The sequence below is a fragment of the Antechinus flavipes genome, chromosome 3 (assembly GCF_016432865.1).
Source record: "Antechinus flavipes isolate AdamAnt ecotype Samford, QLD, Australia chromosome 3, AdamAnt_v2, whole genome shotgun sequence".
NCBI classification, from domain to species: domain Eukaryota; kingdom Metazoa; phylum Chordata; class Mammalia; order Dasyuromorphia; family Dasyuridae; genus Antechinus; species Antechinus flavipes.
In genome coordinates this window covers 155,776,408-155,800,881 of record NC_067400.1, presented here as the reverse complement: position 1 = coordinate 155,800,881, position 24,474 = coordinate 155,776,408, and the positions used below count along the sequence as shown (strand labels likewise).

General features: G+C 32.9%; 1 protein-coding gene across 1 annotated transcript in view; it reads right to left on the bottom strand.

The window, feature by feature from the left end:
- ITGBL1 (integrin subunit beta like 1) overlaps window positions 1–24,474 on the bottom strand; it is a 387,932-nt gene that overhangs the window by 13,373 nt on the left and 350,085 nt on the right. Inside the window, exon 8 of the mRNA XM_051984082.1 lies at window positions 22,834–22,950. Coding sequence (XP_051840042.1) covers window positions 22,834–22,950 — 117 coding nt within the window. The remainder of the gene's footprint in view (window positions 1–22,833; window positions 22,951–24,474) is intronic.

The following is a 24,474-nucleotide window of genomic DNA, read 5'->3' as shown; positions in this document are numbered from 1 at the left end:
CAGTGCTCTGGTTTTAGGATATTGCCTTTGTTATTCTTTAAAAAGACACAATGATGTGCACATATCTATATACTTGTTCCATCACTTGCCAGTTACTCTTCTTTATCATATGCATGATCAGATCAGCTTTAGGAAGTACCTGCTAAGTGCTGCCGCTGTGCTAAGTACTGAGAACCCACAGATGAAAGCAAAATAATCCTGGAACTCAAGATGCATGTGCAAAAACATATAGTCAGTCCCCTGGAGGAAGAAAGTCCTATGGGAAAGGGGAAGTTGCAGGGGGGTGGAGGGGGGAGCGGAACCAGGAAGTTTTATGTGAGGTAAGTAAGTTATGAAGAAAACCAAGGAATCTAGGATGCTAAAAAGAAGGGGAAGGGCATTCTGAAAGGGAAGGCCAGTTGAAAAGGGTAGGATCAGTATATTTGGAGGGCCAGCCTTGGAATCGGGAAATCTTACATTCAAGTTTTGCCTCAGATACATGTTAGCTATATTATCATGAGCAAATTACCTCATTTCTGAGCAACCTAATGCCATTCTATAATATTGCGATTACAAAGAATTTACTGATCTGCATTTGCGGAGTTTCTTCTTTGAGAATGTCTCTGCATTAAAGATATCACAAAGCTATCTGGAGGAGAGAAAGAGAGGGAGAGATAAAGAGACAGGGAGACATAGAGAGAGGGGGGGGGAGAAAAGGAGGGATGGGGAGAGGAGGAGGACAGAGAGAAAGAGAGAGAAAGAGAGAAGAGAAAGAGAGAGAGACAGAAAAAGAGAGACAGAGAGAGAAACAGAGAGACAGAGAGGAAAAGAGGAGAGAGAGGAAGAGAGGGAAAAAAGGAGAGAGAGACAGAGAAAGAGGAAGAGAGAAAAGGAGGAAGGGAGGGAAGAAGAAAGGGAGGGAGGAAGAGAAGGAGGGAGAGAATCAAAAAGAGAGCGAGAAGAGAGACAGACACAGAGAAAGAGAGGAGGGGGGGAGAGGAAGGGAGACAGAGACAGAAATACAGAGACAATGAGAGGAAGGGGGGGGGGAGAAAGAGAAAGAAGTCCTCATTACATAGGTGATGTGCCTGATACAAGATTTGAACTCATGAAGGTAAGTTTTCCTGACTCCAGACATTCTATCCACTGTGTCACCTAGCTGCCCTTGTGTAATGTTATATATCTCCATTGAGTCAACTAGGACCTCTCTGAAATTGACATAGATGCATTTGTTCTCTTTCTGAATTTTCCCTTCTTTGACAGAACCATTATAACAACAGAACCATTATAACAAATATCAAAAACAAAACAAAACAAAAACAAAATGTCATAAAGCATAATTAATAGTGCCTGCTTAGCAGAAAGACTAAATTTAGATACCAATGGAGAGCCATTGGCAAACAAAACATAATGGATATTTGGCTAATGATTGACTTTTCCTCTATTCCTAATTTCTCACTGTCCATTTCGGGGGGCATTAGGCCATCAACAATATTCCAACAACAGCAACTTAATTCAACATGTTACTCTTCATTTCACCTATACACCCTATTAACAAAAGGGATCCTTTTCTTTATTTTTTTCACTTATTTAACATTTTTTTTAACTTAAAAAAATTTAAATACCCTGGGACTACATGGAAAGAAAAAAATAAGTAAAAAGTATTTTTTACTTAAAAATAGCACAATGGGTAGAGTACAGTGTGTGGAGTCATGAAAACTCATCTTCCTGAGTTCAAATCTGGCTTCAGACACTGTGTGACCCTCTGGAAAGTCACTTAATCCTGTTTGCCTTAGTTTCCTCATCTGTAAAATGAAAATACTAAACCACTCCAGTATCATTGCCAAGAAAACCCAAATTTGGTCAGAGAAAGTCAGACATGATTGAAAAATGATTTAACACTACTACCTCATCCTATGTGATGTAATTGTCTAGATGATTGTAATATACTTATCAGAACTCTTTCTGGTATTATCTTGTTCTCCCTAGTATTCAAGTTGCTTTCTTTTTTTTTTTAAATCTGAATGCTTCCCCAAAATGAAAGGGGCTACCTTGAAAATGCCCATTTTCATGCTATTTGGAGTATTCAAACCCAAGCCAAAGGAATGCTTTTCAATGGTATCAGGTAGAGACTAATCTGTTCATATGAGAGTTTGACTTAGACCTAAGGGACTTTTAAACGTTTCTTGGCTTTGTTATCTCAATAGAAAGATTTTTTTTTTTCCTATTTGGGCCAAGGAAACATTAGTTGTGTGTCTTCCTTAGGGGAAAAAAAAAGTGAATCAAAACAACTTGAAATGTTCGTGCCATCTCTTCCTTCTACTAAGGCCATATCGACATACCTGCTATTAGCATTTCCTGTCTACTACTTAGTATTGGGTAGGGAAGGAGAAGATGAGGAGGAGTAGAGGAATAATTCTTTTGCCTTAACTCAACATTTTCCAGAGACAAGAACAAAAGTATCAGTCTGGTAAGAAGACACTGTCAGCATGGTAAATGTAAAAAAAGACAGGAAAAAGAAAGTTGGAGCTATTATTTCTTGACTGTTCTTTGAATAAAGCAACCCTCAGTCTTTTCTTGATGCAATTCCTTCAAAAAAGCACAGTTCTTTTTCCTCTATTTTAAAGGACCCGGACCTTGCCCATTCTTTATGGTTCAATTCAAGTCCCATACTCTCCATGATATTTTTCCATATGGCCCCACATTAAGCTTGTCTTTTTGAAGCACTTGATAAACAGGAGGACAAAATAAAGAAAACAGAATATGGAAGGGAATGGAGGAGAGTAAAAAACATAATAATAAAGGAAAAGCTATATTTGCCAGGATCTGGAAGTGAGAAAATATGGACCAACAACATATTGGATTTAGAATCATAGGTTGAAAAATTGTTAATAATAGTTCTTTAAGACAGACAAAATGCTTCTTCCATAAATCTGCTGGAAGATAGATATAACAAATATTACTATCCCAATTTAAGAATATGAAAAAAACTGAAGTTCAGAGAGTTATAACTCCTTACCCTTGGGAAACAGAGCAAATACACAGCAGAGGTTTGATCTGAGCCCAGTCTCCTGATTGCAAGTCCAGGGCTCCTTCCTTGTGCCCGACTGCCTTATATGAAGAATATCTTAGTTATATACATTCTAATGGCTCCTTTTGCACCACTGCCCTATCACTTAAGGATAGTTTAGTTAAAGAAAAAAGGTCTTAGCAAAGATATCTATCATATGGAAGGCTCATCCAGCAGGATTTCAGAAAGCCTGATAGAGACAAAAAGACCAAAGCTGCAAAAAGGATCAGGTTTAAGTTTGGTAGAATAAAAACTTTGCCGATAATAAAAGATATTCCATAGTAAAATAGGCTGCCTTGGACAATGGAGGGTTCCCCAATACTGGATGCCATCCAAGGTTGGATGACCAGTTGTAAGATTTTTTATTCATGTAAAGAAAAATCATGAAGCAGCTAATAAATTAAATCCACCAATAGATATTTATTGAGTGATACCTGTGTACAAAGCATTTTATTATGTGATGTGAATTACACTAATAAATATGAAAAAAATTCCACCATCTTAAGGTTCTTACAATCTAGGTGAGACAAGATGTGGATTTTTGGATAATCTAATATGGGAATTTGTTTTGCTTGACTATTGTTATATGAATTTTTTTTCTCCTAGTAAATGGGGGAAATAAGTAAATTTTTGATCATTAAAATAATTTTGAAAAGATAATAATAATAGTAATTTTTTATAATGCTTCCTATATACAGGGTACTCAGCTAAGTGTTTCACAATTATTATCTTATTTGGTTTCACATTAATCTTGGAAGGTAGTTAATATTATTATTCTCATGTTCAGATGAGGAAATGGAGGCAAACAGAGGTTAAAGGACTTGCCAGATTCCTACAAGTAGTAAGTATATGAATCTAGATTTAAATTCCAGACCCAGAATTCTATTTACTACATTACTTAGTTGACCCACTATAATATACATATATGAGACATTATATGTCCTCAAATTATATATAATTATATATATATATATATTATACCCCTCCAAAAATCAAGAATTAAAAAATATGACAAGGCAGTAAGTAGTGAGTTGTTAAATAGAAGGTAAGTACTATGAGGTCAGAGGAAGGATTAAAGCTTAAATTGGGTTTTTGAGGATAGGTAAAAATTGAATAGGTGGGGAGGAGAAAAGGAAAAGGAAGAAAGAATCACTAAGCAAAACCATGATGTTCAATAGTACAAGGGATATTTTAGATCTTCCTCTCCTACTCAGACATCTATCTGATGGTGCAATTTGTTATTGTTTGTCCTTCATTCTCAAAGAGGAGCATGAGGGAGGTGATGTCATGAGATGCAAGTGAATTGTATTTGAGTGAGGGAGGGATGTGCAAGGTCATCTGGTACAGTTTAGGTGCCAGGGAAACACAGGATATTAGGGTAAGGAGGTAAGAGTTCCAAGAGCTCTTTCAGTGCTCTCATCAGTACTCCCTGTGTTTGCTGAGAAACTTCCCCTTTCACCCACCCCTCTCACCTCTGTGGCCAAGCAATAATGAGATCAGGCAGGAGTTATTGTGAAAGCAGGAAGACAAATTTAAATATAAGAAAGCAAAAAGAACATGAGCCATCTTAAAATTGGATTCATCAAGACCAGCCAGCAGAGACAATGCATTTAAATAAATCAGATCACTATGAGCTCGGAATACTCTGCCACAGATCAGACACAAACACTTTATAAGAACATTTGGGGAAGCTTTCCTAATTTTGTGCATCTTGCGTTCAATTTTGCTTTGCTCATAGAGCACAGCAAATTCTCATGCTGGGAGGTCCTGTGCCAGTGTCTCCCATGTTGTTCTTATATGTACATCCACAGGAAGAAAGAGAGAGACTGAGACTTTGTTCACCAGAAGAAAAAGAAATGACTTAGTCACATCGAGGGACATTAAATATATAATTCTATGTTTTTTCTGTCTGTCGGCTCTTCAACTCTATGTCTGAGTCCAAAAGCCAAAGCTTCTGACTCATACCTGTCAATGAGCAGCTAAAGATAGACTTCTGGACCTGCTCCAAACCCACCTCACTTGTGACTTAGGGTTTTTGTATATTCAAAATTCATTGAGTCCCCAAAGCATGTTGTTTCATTCATGCTGTCAATGGGAACATAATAAGTATTAACTAGTAAGAGAAAGGATGTTGAAACTATTTTCCATGGCATAAATGATTGTGATAAGATGCTAATTTTATCATGTTACTCCACAGCTCAAAAACTTCCCTTAGCTCCCTGTGAGATTTAAAATTAGCATTAGCCAATCCAACTCCTCTCCACCCCCTTAAAAAAACCCCTAAATCACACTGTTGTCCCATCAGCAGACCAGTGGGTTTGTCTAGCTATTGTCTCTCAGTGTTTACTGAAAAGGCACTCACAATCTCAATTTGTAGCTTTCACTGATGCAGTTCCTTCAAATTAGCATTGTTCTCTTTCTCCTGTGCCCAGAGGAAATAATACTATTCATTCTTCAGGGTACCTACCTTCTCCACAAAGCCTTTCCCATAAGATCTCACACTAATCTCATTTCATGAATTTTTATAGTGCATAATGTATATGCTAATTATTTGAGTAATTTCCAATTTGCTGCTTTCTTAGTTAACTATTTCACTGTATATATCTTGTTTTCCCAAACAGCCTTTAAGCTAAGGGACAAAAATGGGCTCTTAAAATTTTTTTTTTTTACTAATTTCATATATACTTAGCACCAGATACTGTATGCTTTATACATACATACAGATTTATGTATGCATACAAACATATGTAATATATGTAAATATATGTATATAGACAGAATTTATGTAAGACTTGACATGCATTATGTCAGTATATATGTATGTATATGCATATTATATATGTGTATGTATATTTACAAACATGCATATTGCTCAATAAGTAGCCTTTTATATGGGTAATTGAATTCATTATTTTAACAACAGATTGTTTTAATTCTTCAAGAAAACTGCAACTCCTTCAGAGAAAATTATTCTTCCTTTCCATCCTTGAAAAACAACAGCATAGAATTACAGAATCAGTGGTAGAAGCCAAGTTGATGTCTTGGATTCAGATTCTAGCTCAGCTTCTTACTGCCTGTGTGACCTTGAACTAGTACTTCAATATCAGTTTCTTCATCTGTAAAATGAGGGAGTTGAAAGAGATGACTTCTGAGGTCATTTCTAACTTTGAATCTATACTCCTAAATCTACTGTAATATTATTGCTCTGTTTTGTAGGCAGATTCTCAAAGATGTAATAAATATATTTCAATTTTCCCAAGAAAACTCTTAAGGATTAAAAAAAAAAAAAAAAAACACCATTAGTGACCAAAAACAAACCAAAAAAATGACCATGTCTGGTGCTTTCCATATATGGGTTTAACTTCCTAGGACTTGGTGCATCTGGTGAAAATGGAGGCTTTTAATTAATCAAATTTTAATTAATTAAATTTTTAAAGAATGGGTGGGTCAAGTAGCATTATTATATGTCAAAACAGTTTAACATAAATCAGATCAAGGGAATTACTGTGGATTATATGTTAGGTCTTAATGCAGGAGATTCTTCCAGGAAAGCATTTTTTTTTTTTTTCCTGGCTAATAGTATCCCAGTGAACAGCTGTCTCCTCAGTAGCAAGTGACTCATTATAAACATTCAGATGCAAAGTAATAAGAGTTCTTTATCACTTACTATTTCATTTATTACACCCTTTCTCAGTAGCCTTATAGGCATCTGGTCTGAATGGCATACCATTAATAATGCATTGCAGGTCAGAAAAGATTAAAGGAGGAAAAAAATTTATTCAATTCATTTGGCTTTTCACTCATATCTTCCTTTAAAAGACTGAGTGATTTACATGAAAATGACAGATATGGATAGTAGGATTGGGTCTCTTTTTATATCTTCACAAACAACCAAAAAACCAACCAACCAAGAGCATAATAGCAATAACAAGAAGAGAAAAAAGAAATTATTTTGCCCATCTATATAAATATATATGCAATATATTTCTTTTATATAATATATATACAAAATAATTTCTTATATATTCCTCAAATAAACTCATTTTGGAGGATCTCAGCCCATGCAGGTGGGACTCCTTTGCTGGTGAACACAATTAACCCAAGATAAATTTGATAATCTGAAGTCTCATTATTCTGGCATCTCCCACACTAGCAAAGGAGGACCAATAGAACATTAAGTGAATATTAGAGCACAGCTTGATTTAAAAAAAAAAAAAAAAAAAGGCCTCTCATTGGGTTTTGCTTTTAAAAATATCACTGCCACTGAAGGAGTTGGATCAGGGGACTGGGACTGAAAAAGGTTTGACATGTATGGAGGAGGAAAAAGTCCAAGATTGTAATGTTACTAGCATAGTAAACTATAGACTAGGCTTCCTGCAGGGCTTAATGAAAGGAGAAAAAGAGACCTTGTTTCAAAAATCTGTTGGAATATTCTTTTGACAAAAACTTAGTTATTTATGCTTAGACAGAGCTACAGAACTCTCTAAACCCAGTAATTTGGAAAGAACAGGCATAAATGCATATATAGCACCAAGTCCGTCTAGTGTTCTCTGGTATGAGAAAGAAATCATGGCTAATAAGAAATCCAATAGAAGGAAGAGAACTATAGAAAAAATAACTAAAATGAATGAACGATGGACAAAGGAAAAATATATTCAGTCCAGAAAATAATCTAATGTAATGAATAAGCACTTTTTTGCTGAAGGACACTTAGTTAAATATTTCTGAGACAAATAAAATTATTATAAATGAAAATGAAAAAATTGAAAAAATGTAGCTACTAATAACAATAACAATTGTTAAAGGGATTGGAGCTTTCAAGGAAGAAATCTTTAAAAGAATAGAAAATTTACTCATAAATGTGAAATATTCTCCAAGATAATAAATTCTCTGGGAATAAAAGAGAACAAAAGCATTGGAACACAAAATAACAAAAAGAGAAAGAAAATTAAACTAATTCATAAGGCCAAATGATCTGAATAGCTGAGAGCTCTATAAAACAAATACTGATTTTGAATATGATGTAAGGAATATAAGGCTTCCAGCATGATAATTCAGAAATAACAATTCAAATATTCTTCCAACATTCAAACATCATACATGAAAATTGCCAGAACTATTGGGAAAAAAAAGAATTTCAGATTATGAGAAATACTGGAATACCAAGGTAGAACCACTAAGTTCAGAAGGACCAACATTAAACAAATATAACTGACATCTAGGAGAAAACCTGACATGTCAGAAGAAATAAATAACAATAATACCAGCCTATTTCTCCTTTATAAGAAATAAAGGGGTAAGAATGGAAAAAGAATAATTAGGAAAATAGAAACTGTCAGATTGTGTCTCTAAATATCATATTCTGGAGAGTTTAATCAATGAGAATTTGTATGTTCAACAAAAGGAATTTGAATCATTCCTTTAAATGAGGTGAACTAGTCAATCTAATTGAAAACTTAAACAATGAAAGAAATGAAAATAGGTTGGTATAAAAAAAATAATAAAATCTATGATTCCATTCATCTGTCATATGTATGGCTATGACTGGGTTTGGGAAAGGTACTTTTTTCTTAAAAAAACAAACAAACAAAAAAAAAAAACTCATATTATCCTAGGCACATTGAAAGTACAAATAGAGAGTCCATACTTGGGTAAAATAAAGGAGTAAAAATCAAAAAGCAGTTTAAAAATCAGGATGAAGGAAAAAACAAAGATGAAGATTTAAAAAAATCAAAGTTCCCATATCCAAAACCTCCAAGAAAAATAAGAATTTCTCTAAGACCATGGGAGAACTCAAAAGGGATTTTGAAAATCAAATTAAGAGATATAGAAAAAAATTAGGAGGAGAATTGAGAGTAGTGGAAATGGAAATATAAAAAGCTAATGAGGAGAAGAATGCCTTAAAAAGCAAAATTGATCAAATGAGATAGAGTACAAAAGCTCATTGAGGAAAACGATTCCTTAAAAATTAGAATTGAGCCAATGGAAGCTAATGTCTATGAGAAATGAAGATACAATAAAAAAAGAAAGGAAAGAAAAAATTAAAAATGTGAAATATTTCATTAAAAAAAACAACTGATCTGGAAAACAGATCTAGGAGAGATAATTTAAAAGTTACTGGTCTACCTGAAAGTCATGATCAAAAGAATAGCTATCATTTTTCAAGAAGTTATCAAGGAAAATTTCCTGATATACTAGAACCAGAGGGTAAAATAGAAATTGAAAGAATACATCAATCACCTCCTGAAAGAGATCCCCAAAATGAAAACTCCCAGGAATATTATAGCCAAATTCCAGAACTTCAGAGTCAAGGAGAAAATATTGCAAACATCCAGAAAGAAACAATTCAAGTGCAGTGGGGGGCCACAGTCAGGATAACAAGTTTTAGTAACATCTACATTAAAGGACTAGAGGAATTGGAATAAGATATTTTGGAGAGTAATAGAAGTAGGATTACAGCCAAGAATCACCTACTCAACAAAACTGAGTATAAACCTTCGGGGGAAAGGTAAATGGAAAAAAAAAAGGATTTTCAAACATTTGTGATGAAAATATCAGAACTTAATAGAAAAGGACACAAGAGAAGCATAAGAAGGCAAATAGGAAAGGGATATATATGGGTGGATGATACTTGTAACTCATTATTTTGAGAACTTTCTCATTATTATGGCAATTAGAAGGAGTATATAAGAGAACATTGGTATGAATTGAATATAAACGGATACTATGTAAAAAATAAAATTAAGGGATGATAGAGGAGAGTACTGGGGAAAAGGGAAAGGGGGATTTGGGATGGATGTAAATTGTCTAACATAAAAGAGGCAAGAAAAAGCTTTAACACTGGAAGGAGGAGAGGAGAAATAAGTGGGATTGCCATAGTCACTGCTGGTGTGCTGGTTCCCAAGGCCCTCCTCTCACCCAATGACAAAGCTTTCCTGTCAACCATCCAAGTGTCTTTGCACTAGAAATTGTCAGTACTGCTGATGATTCAGAGGTCCCTGGACCCATTCCTGTTTTGCTGGAGTTGGGTCCAGGGCAAGGAGTTTTCTCACAGTAATACATCTCAAGCATTCCATATGTTTTATCTGAAAACTTGGCTTATCTTAATCATTTATTATTTTCACCTTCCTTTGATTATATACAGATATTTGGGAGGAATGGGATGTTTCTTTATCTGATTTCAGGGAGTTTCACCTATTCACTTTCCTACCAACTTGCTTCTGATTTCTGGTTGGCAAAACCTAGGTCCTTAGTTAAGGTAAGAGTCTTTCAGCAGCAATGAGAGGTATTCCAGCTTCCCAGTCACACAGGGTTGATTCAAACAATGCAAGAAAGTTTCTCAATTTCCACAGTGGAATACAGTTTTCTCACAGAAATTGGACTAAATCCACAATTGAACAGAAAGGGAACTGAGCTAAATCTAGAACTGAATCACAAAATGAAGTCAGTATGGTTCACCCAATTACATCAAAGAAAAATAAAACAGTATTACAGACTTCTAAGGACTCTCCTCAGAGATCATGGGACAGTAAGAAATTTCAAAGTCATTTAAAAGAAATAGCTCATTAAATAAAAATGTATGAATGAATTTAGGTTAGAAGTTAAAATTCTCAGTGTAAAATTAAAAAAAAAAATTACCATGAACAGAGAAGGAACATTTGATTCTATAATGGAGAAGCTCTCCTGAAAATGAAAAAGTTTCTGAGAGAACAATTGACATGGAAGCTACAACTAGAGGAAAACTTAGCAAAAAAGAAAAAAATAAGTATTTTAAAAGACTGCATGAATTTTATGCAAGTCAAAATAACTAAACTTGCTTACAGAATATATGATTATAATTCTCCTTTACAGAGTATGACAGATATAAAGACCTGAAGACTATAGTGCAGCAAATAATCCAAAACAGTCCAACAATTCTTAATACAGACTATACAGCACTGAACAAGAGAATCCACATCTCTCCACAAGAATACTAAAAACCATAATTGCCTACTTTGAGCTTCAAAATATATTGTATTTAGGTAAGATAAAGTCAATAACAAAAAAATAAACTGACATAAAGAGTCACTATCAGACATATTACCACCAAAAAAAAGGGAAGATTTTTTTTGTACTCAGAGTGTTTATAACAGCAATTTTTTTTCCTTTGAAAATAAAGAAATTGGAAACAGAATAGATACTCATTAACTAGAGAATGGCTAACCACATTTTTTTACATAAATGTGATGACATTTTACTGTACTTTAAAAACTAATAAAAAGAATATTATAGAAAGGTTCATGAATTTATGTAAAGTGAAGCAAATTGAACCAGGAAGCACCGTACAGGATGGCTGCTATTTGTCCTTTGTTTTCAAAGAAGATCAATAATGTCGGTGATGTCTTGATTTTTATGCATTTAAGTGATTTAAGTGAAGCAAAGTTGCATAAAACTCTCGTTTCTTGAGACATCAAAGTCCATTGGGATTTCAAAATCAAGATGGCTGGTGATGACTTGGAATGAAGAAGATGACTTTGAAAACCTTGATGGCTAACCAAGCTCTAGGTCACCTTCCTGATCTTGGAATAAATTGTTCTATCCAACCATTGCATCAGGTCAAGTCTTCACATGCTTGGGTTAGACATGATCCTGACTCATTAACAGTTGGAGGCTAGCTGGTTACTCTCAATTTGATTTAGCCTGTTTACTGAGACATGGCCACTGTACAGATGTTACAGCTTCTTGGAGCCAGAGGTAAGAGCTGGATCTTAGGAGGGCATCAAAGGAGAATGATCAGCACTGAAATGGGCTAAGCAAACTCTACACTGGAGGTGCTAGCCTTTCAAAACTCCCCAAACACATAACTTCAACAATGAAAATGGAAAGAACACCAAAAATGAAATGATTAAAGTTACAAACACAGTTTGTAGAACATTGCATCTACCAGAGGTTCTTCATCTGGGGATGAAAAATTAATTTTACTGAATTATTTTTTTCTTTTAGTTTTTTTTTTTTGGCTATGATAGTTTTCAGGGTAAAAGAGTGAGGAGGAATAGAATGGGACATAAAGATGAAATAAAATAATGCCACTACAGCAATAAACCTTTTCTTGATTGATGAAAAGAAAAAAAATAATCCAATCAACAATTTTTGGAAATGAACAATGTGACTTCAAATCAAACATAGGAAATAAATAAAATAATCAAAATTTGCTTTATAAAATAAAATTCTAACAAAATTAAAAACTGATAATTATTAAATTTGTATTTACAAAGATTAATAATTCAAGAAGAAATTGAGATTTTTCAGGGGCAGCTAGATGACATAGTGGAAAGAGAGTGAGATTTTAAAAATAACTCAATCTTTATAGGAAAAATTTAAAATCCACAAATAGAATATTAAAAAGTAAAAAAAAAAGACAAAAAAACTACAAAAGAATTATAACAAATGTTTAAAAAGCAATTACTACCTATGGTATAGAAAATATTCAGTGAAGAAACTACTCTGCATATCTAATGACTTTAATAAAGTAGTATAATGCAAAAGAAACTCACAAAATCAGCAATTATGTATAGCATCAGTAAGAAAAAAAGAGAAATCCTTATTAAAGTAACAATAATATTAATAATATAAATAATATTTGACTAATTTACTGAGGTACTCTCAAGAATGGAATAAATGCAATTGAAGAACACTTTTTACATAAATTAAGGAAAATATAAATATTTGAAAGAATTATTTTTATAGTTAGCTTATGATAATAAAAGTAAATATCAAAGTTAATTTATATATTCATTTCCATGCAAATCAAAATATCAAATGTTTTTTTTTAATAAAGCTAGATAAAAGCAAAATTAGTTTAAAGAAAATTTTTTAAAATGTAGGATGTGAAATGAGATGATGAGGGGGAAAGCAGGCATGAAGGAAAAATAATAGTATATGCAAATCTTAAATTATACTATGAACTTATTATAAATTCAAAACTATTTAAAGCGTACTGTTTAGGTGGACAAAAGAAATGTACATAAATGGAATAGAGAAACAAGCATGACTAGAAACAATTGAATACAGCAACTTCATTTTTGGTAACTCCAAGAACAAGATACTAATAGATCTTTCAACTTTATAAGGATTACTGTGAAAATTGGAAAGAAACTTGATAGATACTTAGGTTAGGGCAGCCTCATGGGCAATATAGCACAATAAACTACAAGTGCTAGCTATAAAGTTACAAAAAAAAGAAAAGAAAAGAAAAAGAAAAAAGAATGCAAGAAGATATCTCCCACAATTATGATAAAAGGGGATATTCTTTATAAAATAAAACATAGTTTCAATTACAAATGAGCAAAAATGTTTTGTACAAACAGGATAAATGTATCTAGAACAAGAATAGAGAAAACCAGGTGAGTAAAACTCTTCATATTAATTTTTTCACAAAAAAGACATATCCAAGATATGTATGTCTGATTCCCTATATGAGACTGAGAGCCATTTCCCATTAGACGAGCATAAGATGTTTTCAAAAGAAATTCAGAATAATAAAAATATGAAAAAATGCTTCAACTAATCACAAGACAAATGTAAACTTCAAATTTATTACATTCTATCACATTGACAGAAAGGATAAAAGATGAGACTTGTACATCTTTGAAGGGACAATAGCAAGATTAACACACAAAAACAATTGGTGGAATTGTGAATTAATTCCACCATTCTTGGGGAAATGTTTAATATTAATTTAGAGAATTCACTAAATTATCCATTTTTTAGTGAATCCACTAATGAGTACGTTTTACAAAGAATATCAAAGAGAGAAAGAAAAAAGACTTCACACATACCAAAATACTCCTAACAGCACTTTTTGTGGTAGCATTTAAAAAGAAAAAAATAAACTCAGAAACAAAGTGCCTATCCACTGAGAATTGACTGAACAGAATAGAATGCAAAATGGAATATTATTGTGCTGTTAAGAAGTGACAAATGCAAAATGTTCCAAAATATATAAACTGATGTAGTTAGAACCAAGATATTGTTATGTGTACCTAACATAATAATATGAATAAGATAACAATAAAAAGAAAATGAATTCCTAGTAACTATAATGACCAATACAAATTCCAGGGGAAAATATCTTCATACCTTTAAATCTGTCTTTTTGGTGGAGAGGTACCAGACTCTGGGTGCTGAATATTATACTTATTGTCAAATACCATACATTATATTTATTCATATTTATTCTTTTTAGATTTATCTTGCCTATTTCTATATGTCTTTGTTGTCTTCCCATTAGAATGAACACCTTGTGCATAAAGTTTTATTCACTGCTTTTGTATGCTTAGTGCCTAGTACAATGCCTGGCACTTAATCAATACTTGCTGATTCTTCAATGGATGATTGATCCCCATCCTCAAACAGTGCAGATTCTTAGATTTCCTCACATGAGTCTATCTCATAAATATACTTTCCCTGCTACCCACTTGTTTGACCCAATTGTTTCTTTTGAATAAAGTATACCCTTCTAGGCCCATGTCTCAGGCCAAAAAGATTTTGTGATAAATTTGCCTTCTTCTGTTGAGATCACTAATTTAAAATGCTTATGACCCAAATTCATGCACTTGTATGTAGATATCTTAGATCATGAGTTTTATTTTGGGCTTTTTTCCCCTTGTATTTTGTTTCCAGTGAATTTCTGGGTTTCTCACCAAAAATTCATTTTACCTATTCTTGAAGTTATCTATGCTAGTTGATATAGCTATGTAATTTTTTTCTTTCCCCTTCCTTTTTAGTTTAAAGCTTAAAAAAAAAAAAACAAATTTGCAAGAATTAAGGCAATTAAAAAAAACAAACAAACAAACACAAGTCTTCTTAGGTGCAGAAGTACCCTGGCCAACATGTTAAGGTCCAGATTTCAGAATCCTTAATCCTAGTCTCCAGCACCAACTTCTTAACCAGATATATTCACTTGCTAAATCTGCTTTTCCCTTCTAAAGGCTTTGCTGAAACTAAACATGCCAATCTCTCCAAGATTGCAGCCATGAATTAATGAATACCTTAAAATATAGGGAGCTAGCAGGCTAAGTAACTCAAAGAAATATCTTATATATCCTTTTCCCTTAATTTGGAATTTTAAGAAAGATTATTCAAACAAATGAAATGAAAAATATTAATAAGCTATCCTTCCCTTTCACTAAAAATTACCATCCATTTATAACAATAATTGTCATTTGTTACATTCCATGTTGCATTCTCTGTTTAAAAATCTACTAAACCAAAAAACATTTTCACTTGAACTGAAATTTTATTGAAATGAAACTGATGCTATGAAACTCAGTCTCCTCTGAAAAGTGCAATTGAAAATGGAACCAATTATGAAATTACTTCAGGTAATTAGAACATCTAGATAATTGAAGCAAATGTTATTCTTGGCTTTAAATTAGGAAGAAGATCCCCCTCAGGCAGTCCCAAACCCATTTTTATCCTCTATTTTTAATCTATTTTTGATGCAAAGATACAGAAAAAAAGATTGTAAAAGATGGAGCAGGTCATAGATTGTTCACTTTTCAAAAGCAAAACGACTTTAAAAATCAAACTTCAAAAATCAAACTTTGGCATGCTCAGTAGAAATAGCAAAACCAAAAGAAATGCATAAATTTAAGATTTGTAAGAAGTTCTACCAAGAGCTTTAAAAAACACTTAAAAATAAGAACAATTGAAGAGACCCAAAAAGAAAAATTTTGACTCAAATTATTGGTCTTTTTTTACTCCTATTCAACCATCATTGAACTACCAAAGTGATTTCCTAAAGCTCAGGTCCTACTATGTCACTCTATTACTTAGTACATTTCAGTAGGTCTCTATTTCCTCCAGGATCAAACACAAAATCCTTTGCTTGCCCTTGAAAGCTCTTCCTAACCTAATCTTTTTAATCTTCCTAACCAATCCCCCAGCCCCTTTGAGTCTACTTTTCTTTTATTCTGTGCAATGCATTCTTTGATACATTGACATTTGCTTTCTTATTATTTATTCCTTGAGCATGACATTCTTTTCCAGAATCAGGATAGTTTCTCTGGCTAGCTTCCATGTCTGGAATGTTATCTCTCCTCATCTCCACCTATTGCGTTCCCTGAAGTCCTTTTCATCATAGAGAAAATCCCATCTTCTTGAGGAAGCTTTTTTCAAGCCCTCATTCTAATGCCTTATCTTTGTAGATTAATTCATATTCATCTTGCATAAAGTTTATAATATGTTTCTGCTTATTGGCTTCTCTCAATAGACTGTGGACTCTTTAAAGACAGAAATTGTCTTTTGTTTCTTTTTATCTCTAATGCTTACTATAGTACCTGATATATAAGGTAAATGTTTAACAAATCTTTTCTGACTGACTAAAATAGTCCCTGCCTTTAAGGAGCTTAAATGCTATCAGAGAACCAACAATTAAAAATATAAATACAAATTTATATAAAATAATAATGAAATGCTCCAAAAAATCTTCAGAAAAAAATCATATTCAAATATAATTTATGAAAAATATAAAATTTTTAGATATACATGGACATTTGAAATATATTTTATAAATGAAAAACATTAATAATATTGTAAATGTGAAGAAATTCTAGTAACCTGATCCAATTTGCTCTCTATATAATATCCATCCATTCATTTTTTGGGTGTTCTACAGGAAGATTCTCCAAGAAAGTAGCATCATTGAAGAACCTTTGTTAAAAATAATTCTGAAAAGATGCATTTGAAAATTTTGGTTGAAGGATAAAGAGGGTGAGAGCATCAAGAGACAGAAAAGATATTATCTTTTGGAGAACAAAATAATTTCCTCCTCGTAGATGGGAGACCAGCCATTCTAAGTGCTAAAGAAGGGGACTATAATTATAAAGGAATTTATAGGAAGGTACAGATGCAGCTGTGCTATAGCTTATAATATTCACACTGATATATAACAGAAAATCTTACATTTTCTAGGACAGAACAACAATCGTGAAGTTGTCCGTTCTAATAAGAAAGGGAAAAAAACCAAGCCTGGGGACTCAGATTCATCTTTACAATTGTCTTGTCTTGTCAGGTATCTTAATTCTCTTTCTCTCATCCTTTGGGGAAAATAACTTAGTGTTTATTTTAGTGAATGTGCTCATCTCTTCTACTCTTTTTTTTTTTTTTAACAGAGAACAGTTTAGACATAAAGGAAATCCAAGATTTCTTCTGATAATAGTCTAGGTTTACATAATACTATACACTAAATTAGCCTTTAGAAAAAAATGGTATATAAGGCCAAAAGCCTTTCTCCAATAGATACCTGATTAAAATGCACATTAAAAGAATTAAGAGGTTCCAAGTCCTGCCTACAAAACTGATATAGTTCACCAAAGTTGAGAATGATCAATGATAGAAGGAATGTGAAAAGATGAGTACATTAATGCATTATTGGTTGAGATATGAACTGGCCCGATTATTCTAGAAAAAAGTTGCAATTAAGAGAACAGAGTAAATAAAATCAACCCAGAATTACCTCTGCTTAATATCCTCCCAAAGAAAACATGATTTTAATAGTGTGTAAAACAGGAAACAAAGTTGATGCCTATAGATTGGGAATTTTGTAAACAAATTATGTTTTATGAATGTAAAGGATTATTATTTGTGTAGTCAGAAATGATGAATATAATAAATAAAGAGAAGCATGAGAAGACTTCCCTGAAATGATGCAAAATGAAGTAAAAGCAGAAAAAATATTCACAATGAATGATTGTAACATAAAAAAACACTGGAATGACTACAACTGAATATTGTAAAATCACAGTGACTAAATTTAGCCCCAGATTAGAAATATGGAAGCCGTTTCTTTAAGCTGCCTTTTCTGAGATGGGGGAAGATAGTAGGGAAGATATCGATAATGTCATAATTTTTGTGTGTGTGTTGGCTAGTACTGCTGAACCTTTTTTTTTTTCTTCTTTCTTCCTCATTAAAAATTATTAGCTTTCTGGGAGGCAGGAGATACATTAGGAAAAATAGGAAATTAAAAATATCAATACAAATTAATTTTAAAAAAGAAAAATGAATAAATCCATTATTCAACGTCTTAGCTCCTCCAAAGAACTCCTCCAAAGTTTAGTTCAAAACAGCTAAAATATCCCTTCTCCTAAGCCAGAATATTGTTCAAAATATTCTCTTAAAGAAAGTAGTTTTTCAATATACCAATTTCCATTCTTCAAATAAAATCCATTCTTCAGCATCATCTTCATCTCTCATTATCAGCATATATATTTTTTTCTTACATGGCTCTGCCACTTCTATCATTCTCCAGCAAGTTTTCTTATTAAGAGACTCAAGAAGTCATAGTCCCTTGACCATTTTACTCATAGACTTGCTAAGGATACTTAAGTTATTCCATGCCGTCCTCCAGAGTTTTTCTTTCCATTTATATACTCGCCTATTCTGCCATTTTGTTTCTTTATCCCATTTGCCCAACTGTTAATATCTGCTGTCCCCCAAATGTACTGATTCACTTTGGGTGACAAAGAAGTCTGACTCCAACTTCTCTTTCCAGCCTCACAACTCTGAGTAGTGACAGACTAATCTATCCCAGCGATCACTCACCATCCCTTTTTGCCCAAGAAAATTTTATGTGACTCCAAGTATATAAGCATATGAAATAAGTATAGCAATCAAACTTTTCTGAAAATAAACCATAATTTCACAATCCCCACATTGAATTATGTGACCCCAAATATGTTGTACCTCAACAGTTTAAAAATATTTGATCTATACTACATTGCATCTCTATCTAGAACCTTTACAAAGCCAGTCCTCTGCCTCTATTCCTAGAATACTCTCCTATTTTACTCTTATCTTTGGAAATATTTAATTCTTTTTATCCTTCAGATCACATCTTCTTCAAGAGGCTTTTCCTGATTCTCCAGTTGTTAATACCTCCCACGATTCCTCTATATTTATTTTGTATATAATTCTGTATCTGCTTATCTATTAGCATATTATACTTTCCCCCTCAGTCTTCTCAAGGGAAAGAACTGTCTTATTTTTGCATTTGTATCCTCATGATAAATAGCAAACATAGACAAGCAAATGCTTATTGATTAACTTGAGAAAGACCTAGCAGTTAGTATATATTTGCATCAACAATCTAGACTTCAAAAATTAGGTAATTGAGTAAATCTCAAGTGAAGAGACGCTGCTAAATAATAGTGGCAATACTGAAGTGGCAATAGGGCGGAGTATATCTACTTTCATTTTGGGTCCAGAAGAAATACCCAGTAATAGAGAAAAGAGACAAAGATATTATTTCTTTCAGAGGAATCTAGGTTTCATCAGCACCAGAAGATAAATAAAGTTGTGGTGAAAAAAATTGTGTTACATGGTTCTATCAGTACCAGAAGATGAATAAAATTATGATAAATAAAACCTGTTACAAAACCTTTTGTTTTAAAAAAAAAAAACATTATGAGTCATGAAACACTACAAACTACAGGATTAACTTTAAGAGTAATCCTAACATCATTAGGAAAAAACACTGTGGGATGAGAGTAATCTACAGCAAATTATATAAAAGGCAGTATAATGTAATGAATAGAAGGGTGGACATAGAAAATCTACTGCCTCATATCCTTATTAGTTGAGTGATCATGGACAAGGCACTTAAATACAATATTAAATTCCTAGATACTATATACCTGGATTTACTGCTGTTGTAGCCTCTTTTGTTATTCACTGGTATCCACACTCTTGCTATTGATTTCATTTGAATTTGCTTGTACAGAAAATAGAGGGGTTCAGAAATGCATCAATCAGATACACAAGCTCTCATTAATTCTCTCATGATAGCACCCATGTTTTCACCACTGGCATATATTTGCACAGAGCCTATCACATTTTCTCTCAAGGCTCCATCAAAATGAATGTCTTTTTTCCCCCTCTATACCCACCTTTTGGGGCTTCTAATATCCTGGATATAAACTTGATGATTCAATCCCATCAGTAATCTCTGAAAATCAGGTTCCTTTATTCAAGCTTCACTGAATCACATTCACTATCTGTTTTTGTTTTTTTCCCCTCCTCATCCTCTTAACTATTCTCTATAACAGCTTCATTAGCTTTTTGGGAAGCAAGAGATATATTAGGAAAAGTAGGAAATGAAAAATGAAAAATATCAATACAAATTAATCCATCAAAATTCCACCAAAAATTGAGCTTTCTTATTCCATGCAGTAATGTTACACACCCAGTCACCAGTCTCTTCTATCATGTTTATTCAATAATCATAATAAAGAAAACACCTTGATAATCTAACATATATCTAGGGGATCATTGAGGAATAAAATGAAATTGAAGAGTTATAAGGGATAGGAAGGAGTCTTGTACTGGGATTCAAATAATCAAAGTTTAGGAGAAAGGAAGCATAGGTAGATTATGTTCCATGTAACAATAATCTGGGTATTTTACTGGACTGCAGACCCAGTATCAGTCACTAATATACTGCAGCAAAAACTAACATGATCTTAAGATATATCAATAAATTTCCAGCATCCAAAATGCTTAAAAATAGTCCTTTTTTACTCTTTTTTTTTTTTTTAGTATCCTGGACACTATATTTTAGAAAGAATATTGATAAACTGAAACAAAAAAAACTAGAGTGTGGAGAATGGTCAGGTTTGTAAAAGGCTGGAAATGAGAATTAATCAAAAAGTGGGAATGTTTAGTCTGGAAAAAAAGGAAAACTTGGCTGGAGAAGATAATGGTATTGTTTTAACTAGTTGAAATACAGTCATTTGCAAAAGGAATAATTTTTTTTTTTTTTTTTTTTAGTTTTGGCTTTGAAGGACAGGACTAAGAGCAACAGATGGACTACAATGAGGCAAATTTCTGTATTACTGTAAGAGGTATCATATCCAACTGATCAAAATGGCCTTAGAGATGCTACTAGAAGCTGGAGAATTGGTGTTTGAGATCATCTAGTTGAAGCATGGATTGCAAGGGATAACTTCTAAATCTGTGATTTAGTTGGTTCTCCATATAGAAAGCTTAAATTCATCCTCCACTATTTACTTGTCCTCTAGGCTTTAGAATAAATTGTCTAGTGATATGTTTAAAATTCTTATTAAGCAGTATTCAAAGATCTCTAGTTGCTCTTATAATTGAAATTTTACAGCTTTATTTGGGAGATGGAGGGGTAGGTCATAGTAATTCTTGTGGATTAATGACTAATATAGCAAAAGGTCAAGAAATAATAATAAATATTTATATAATGCTTTGGAATTTGTAAAGTACTTTATAAATATTACCTCAAATATCCCTGAAATAGCCCTGGAAAAATATACCTTCATTTCAGAGATGAGAAATCTTAAAGGATAAGTGATTTGCCCAGTCACATACCTAATATCATATTTGAAATCACATATTCCTGACTCCTGTTCAGTTCTCTATTGTATCTATAGTTACCTCTTTTTCAAGTGATAAAGGCTTTTTCTTGGAATAGGAATGCTTAGAAATAACATACTTTAAAAATATATTATTGTTTGTTGGGCTTAAAGCTCTAATATCTGTGTATAAATTTATGTCTTCCAGTTAAAATGAAGATATAAATTAGCTTTCACAATACTAGCTACAGGGCAAGACTGTGAGATCATGATAATGCCAGCTAATCAAATAATAACAATAGCTAACATTTATATAGAGCTTATTCTGTGTCAGGCACTATAGTAAGCACTTTACAATTATTATCTCACTTGATCTTCTTAACATCCCTGGAAGGTAGGTGTTATTATTAGTAGTATTTTACAAGTGAGGAAACTGAGTGTGAACGAATCCAACCATTCTGGAGAGCAATCTGGAATTATGCCCAAAAAGTTATCAAAATGTGCATATCCTTTGATCCAGCAGTGCTATTACTGGGCTTATACCCCAAAGAGATACTAAAGAAAGGAAAGGGACCTGTATGTGCCAAAATGTTTGTGGCAGCCCTGTTTGTAGTGGCTAGAAACTGGAAAATGAATGGATGCCCATCAATTGGAGAATGGCTGAGTAAATTGTGGTATATGAATGTTATGGAATATTATTGTTCTGTAAGAAATGACCAGCAGGATGAATACAGAGAGGACTGGAGAGACTTACATGAACTAATGCTAAGTGAAATGAGCAGAACCAGGAGATCATTATATACTTCGACAACAATATTGTATGAGGATGTATTCTGATGGAAGTGGATTTCTTTGACAAAGAGACCTAACTGAGTTTCAATTGATAAATGATGGACAGAAGCAGCTACACCCAAAGAAAGAACACTGGGAAATGAATGTAAACTATTTGCATTTTTGTTTTTCTTCCGGGATTATTTTTACCTTCTGAATCCAATTCTCCCTGTGCAACAAGAGAACTGTTCGGTTCTGCAAATATACATTGTATCTAGGATATACTGCAACATATTTAACATAGATAGGTCTGCTTGCCACCTAGGGGAGGGGGTGGAGGGAGGGAGGGGAAAAATCGGAACAGAAGCGAGTGCAAGGGATAATGTTGTAAAAAAAAATTACCCTGGCATGGATTCTGTCAATATAAAGTTATTATTAAATTAAAAAAAGTGAGGAAACTGAGGCAAAACAAAAAAAAATGATTTGCCCAGGGTCATATAGACACATAATAAGTGTCTAAGTCTAAGAAAGGATTTGAACTCAGATTTTTCCAACTCCAGGCTTAGTGCTCTATTCACTGTACCACCTAGCTGCTTCATGTAATACAAATTACATATAAGGCAGAATAGCTATTTCCCTTTTGGGGATGGATAATACCTCCACAGACTGTCCCATCCAAGTCTTCACACTTCCGATCATCACATTCACAGGTCTTGCCATAAACTCTGCTATCTCCTGGAGGATAGCAGGTACATTGGCCACATTCACATTTGCCTGGGGAGACATTAAAGGGAAAAAAGGGTAAAATTAGCTCCACAGTGTCATAACAAACTAGGGGAGAGGTGAGGAAGAAGCAAAAGGGACTAAACAAAAGCAACCTAAATCAGTTCTATTTCTGCCAATATTTCAGTAGCCATCATTCTGTCTGTGTCCTTGCTAAGATAAGGTTCAAACGCAAGTTCTAAAGAGAACAGATACAGAAGTTGTACAATATTTCTGATGGACTATTTACCCCAGCGAGTCTTCTACCATTAAATCTTTTCACTTACAAAGATAATTCAACTGAGTCAGACTTCTCTTGTCACAGACTTAATGAAATAGAGCAAGTGAGGTCATAGTTTCAACTCAATCATGTTGCATTTCATATCTGGTAATAAATTATAAAAGAGTTGATGGATCTTTACTGAACAGTGCAACACTAAAGGGTATCCTGAAACACCCAGAATTTGATTTGTGACTCTGTTTGCCATCTTGAAATTAATGTTTGTAAATATCATTTTCAAATGAACATTTTATTATTACCTTTATATTCCAAAGACCTACTAGTTAAATCAATTATAAGTATACATACATACATATATATACACATACTATGTATACACACATTTATGTTTACCTATATATATAATATATAACAAATATATTTATCATAACAGGCTCTTAACAACTAGATGCTCTTAAAATAAATGGTTGGTATTTGTTCCCGATATAAATAAAATACAGAACATATGAAAATACTGAGATCTAGGAAATCAGAAAGTTATTAATAGGAATTTATAAATTTTACATCTTTTTAAGCTATTATAATTTACCAGTAAAATGCAACATCTATTCTTTGACATCTCTCCTGTAGTTTCATCCCTTCTGAGTTCCTGTCACATATCCTTCCCCACTTTCTACTGTACCTTATGTTTTCTTTTCTTTCTCACTGTTTTCTTGTTAACAAATTATCTTTCATATAAAATTTATGCTAGATCATTATTCAACATATAAATTTTATTTACTTATATGGACACAATGTTTCTCTGTAATGAAATGCAATTACCTTGAGAATAGAGATTATTTTATTCTACATATCATCCATATAATTTCAGTAGATTATTTGTCTAACTGGCTACCAGCACAGTGCCTTACAAACATTGTATACATAAAATATGCTTTTTAAATTAAAATTAATCTGGCATTGATCTTTCTAAGATGTAGTTGTAATATGAAAGAACTCCTACAATCTATTATTAGATCAGCCACTATACTTATGGGAAGTCCACCAAAATTTTCATGACTGTGTCTACTATCTTTCATCAATCTTCTGATATTTATGAAACTTTATTAAAGGGATTCAATTTGGTAGGGAGTTGAGGCAAAATATTTTTTGGTAATCTGTGTTTTTACAATAAGAAAAATAAAATCTAGTTATGTAATTTAATACTTATAGGAGAAGCAATGACAAAGTTCTTTGATGACCAAATAGATTAAGAAAAAATTTTAATCACATACTATTTTTTATTCAATTCAAAT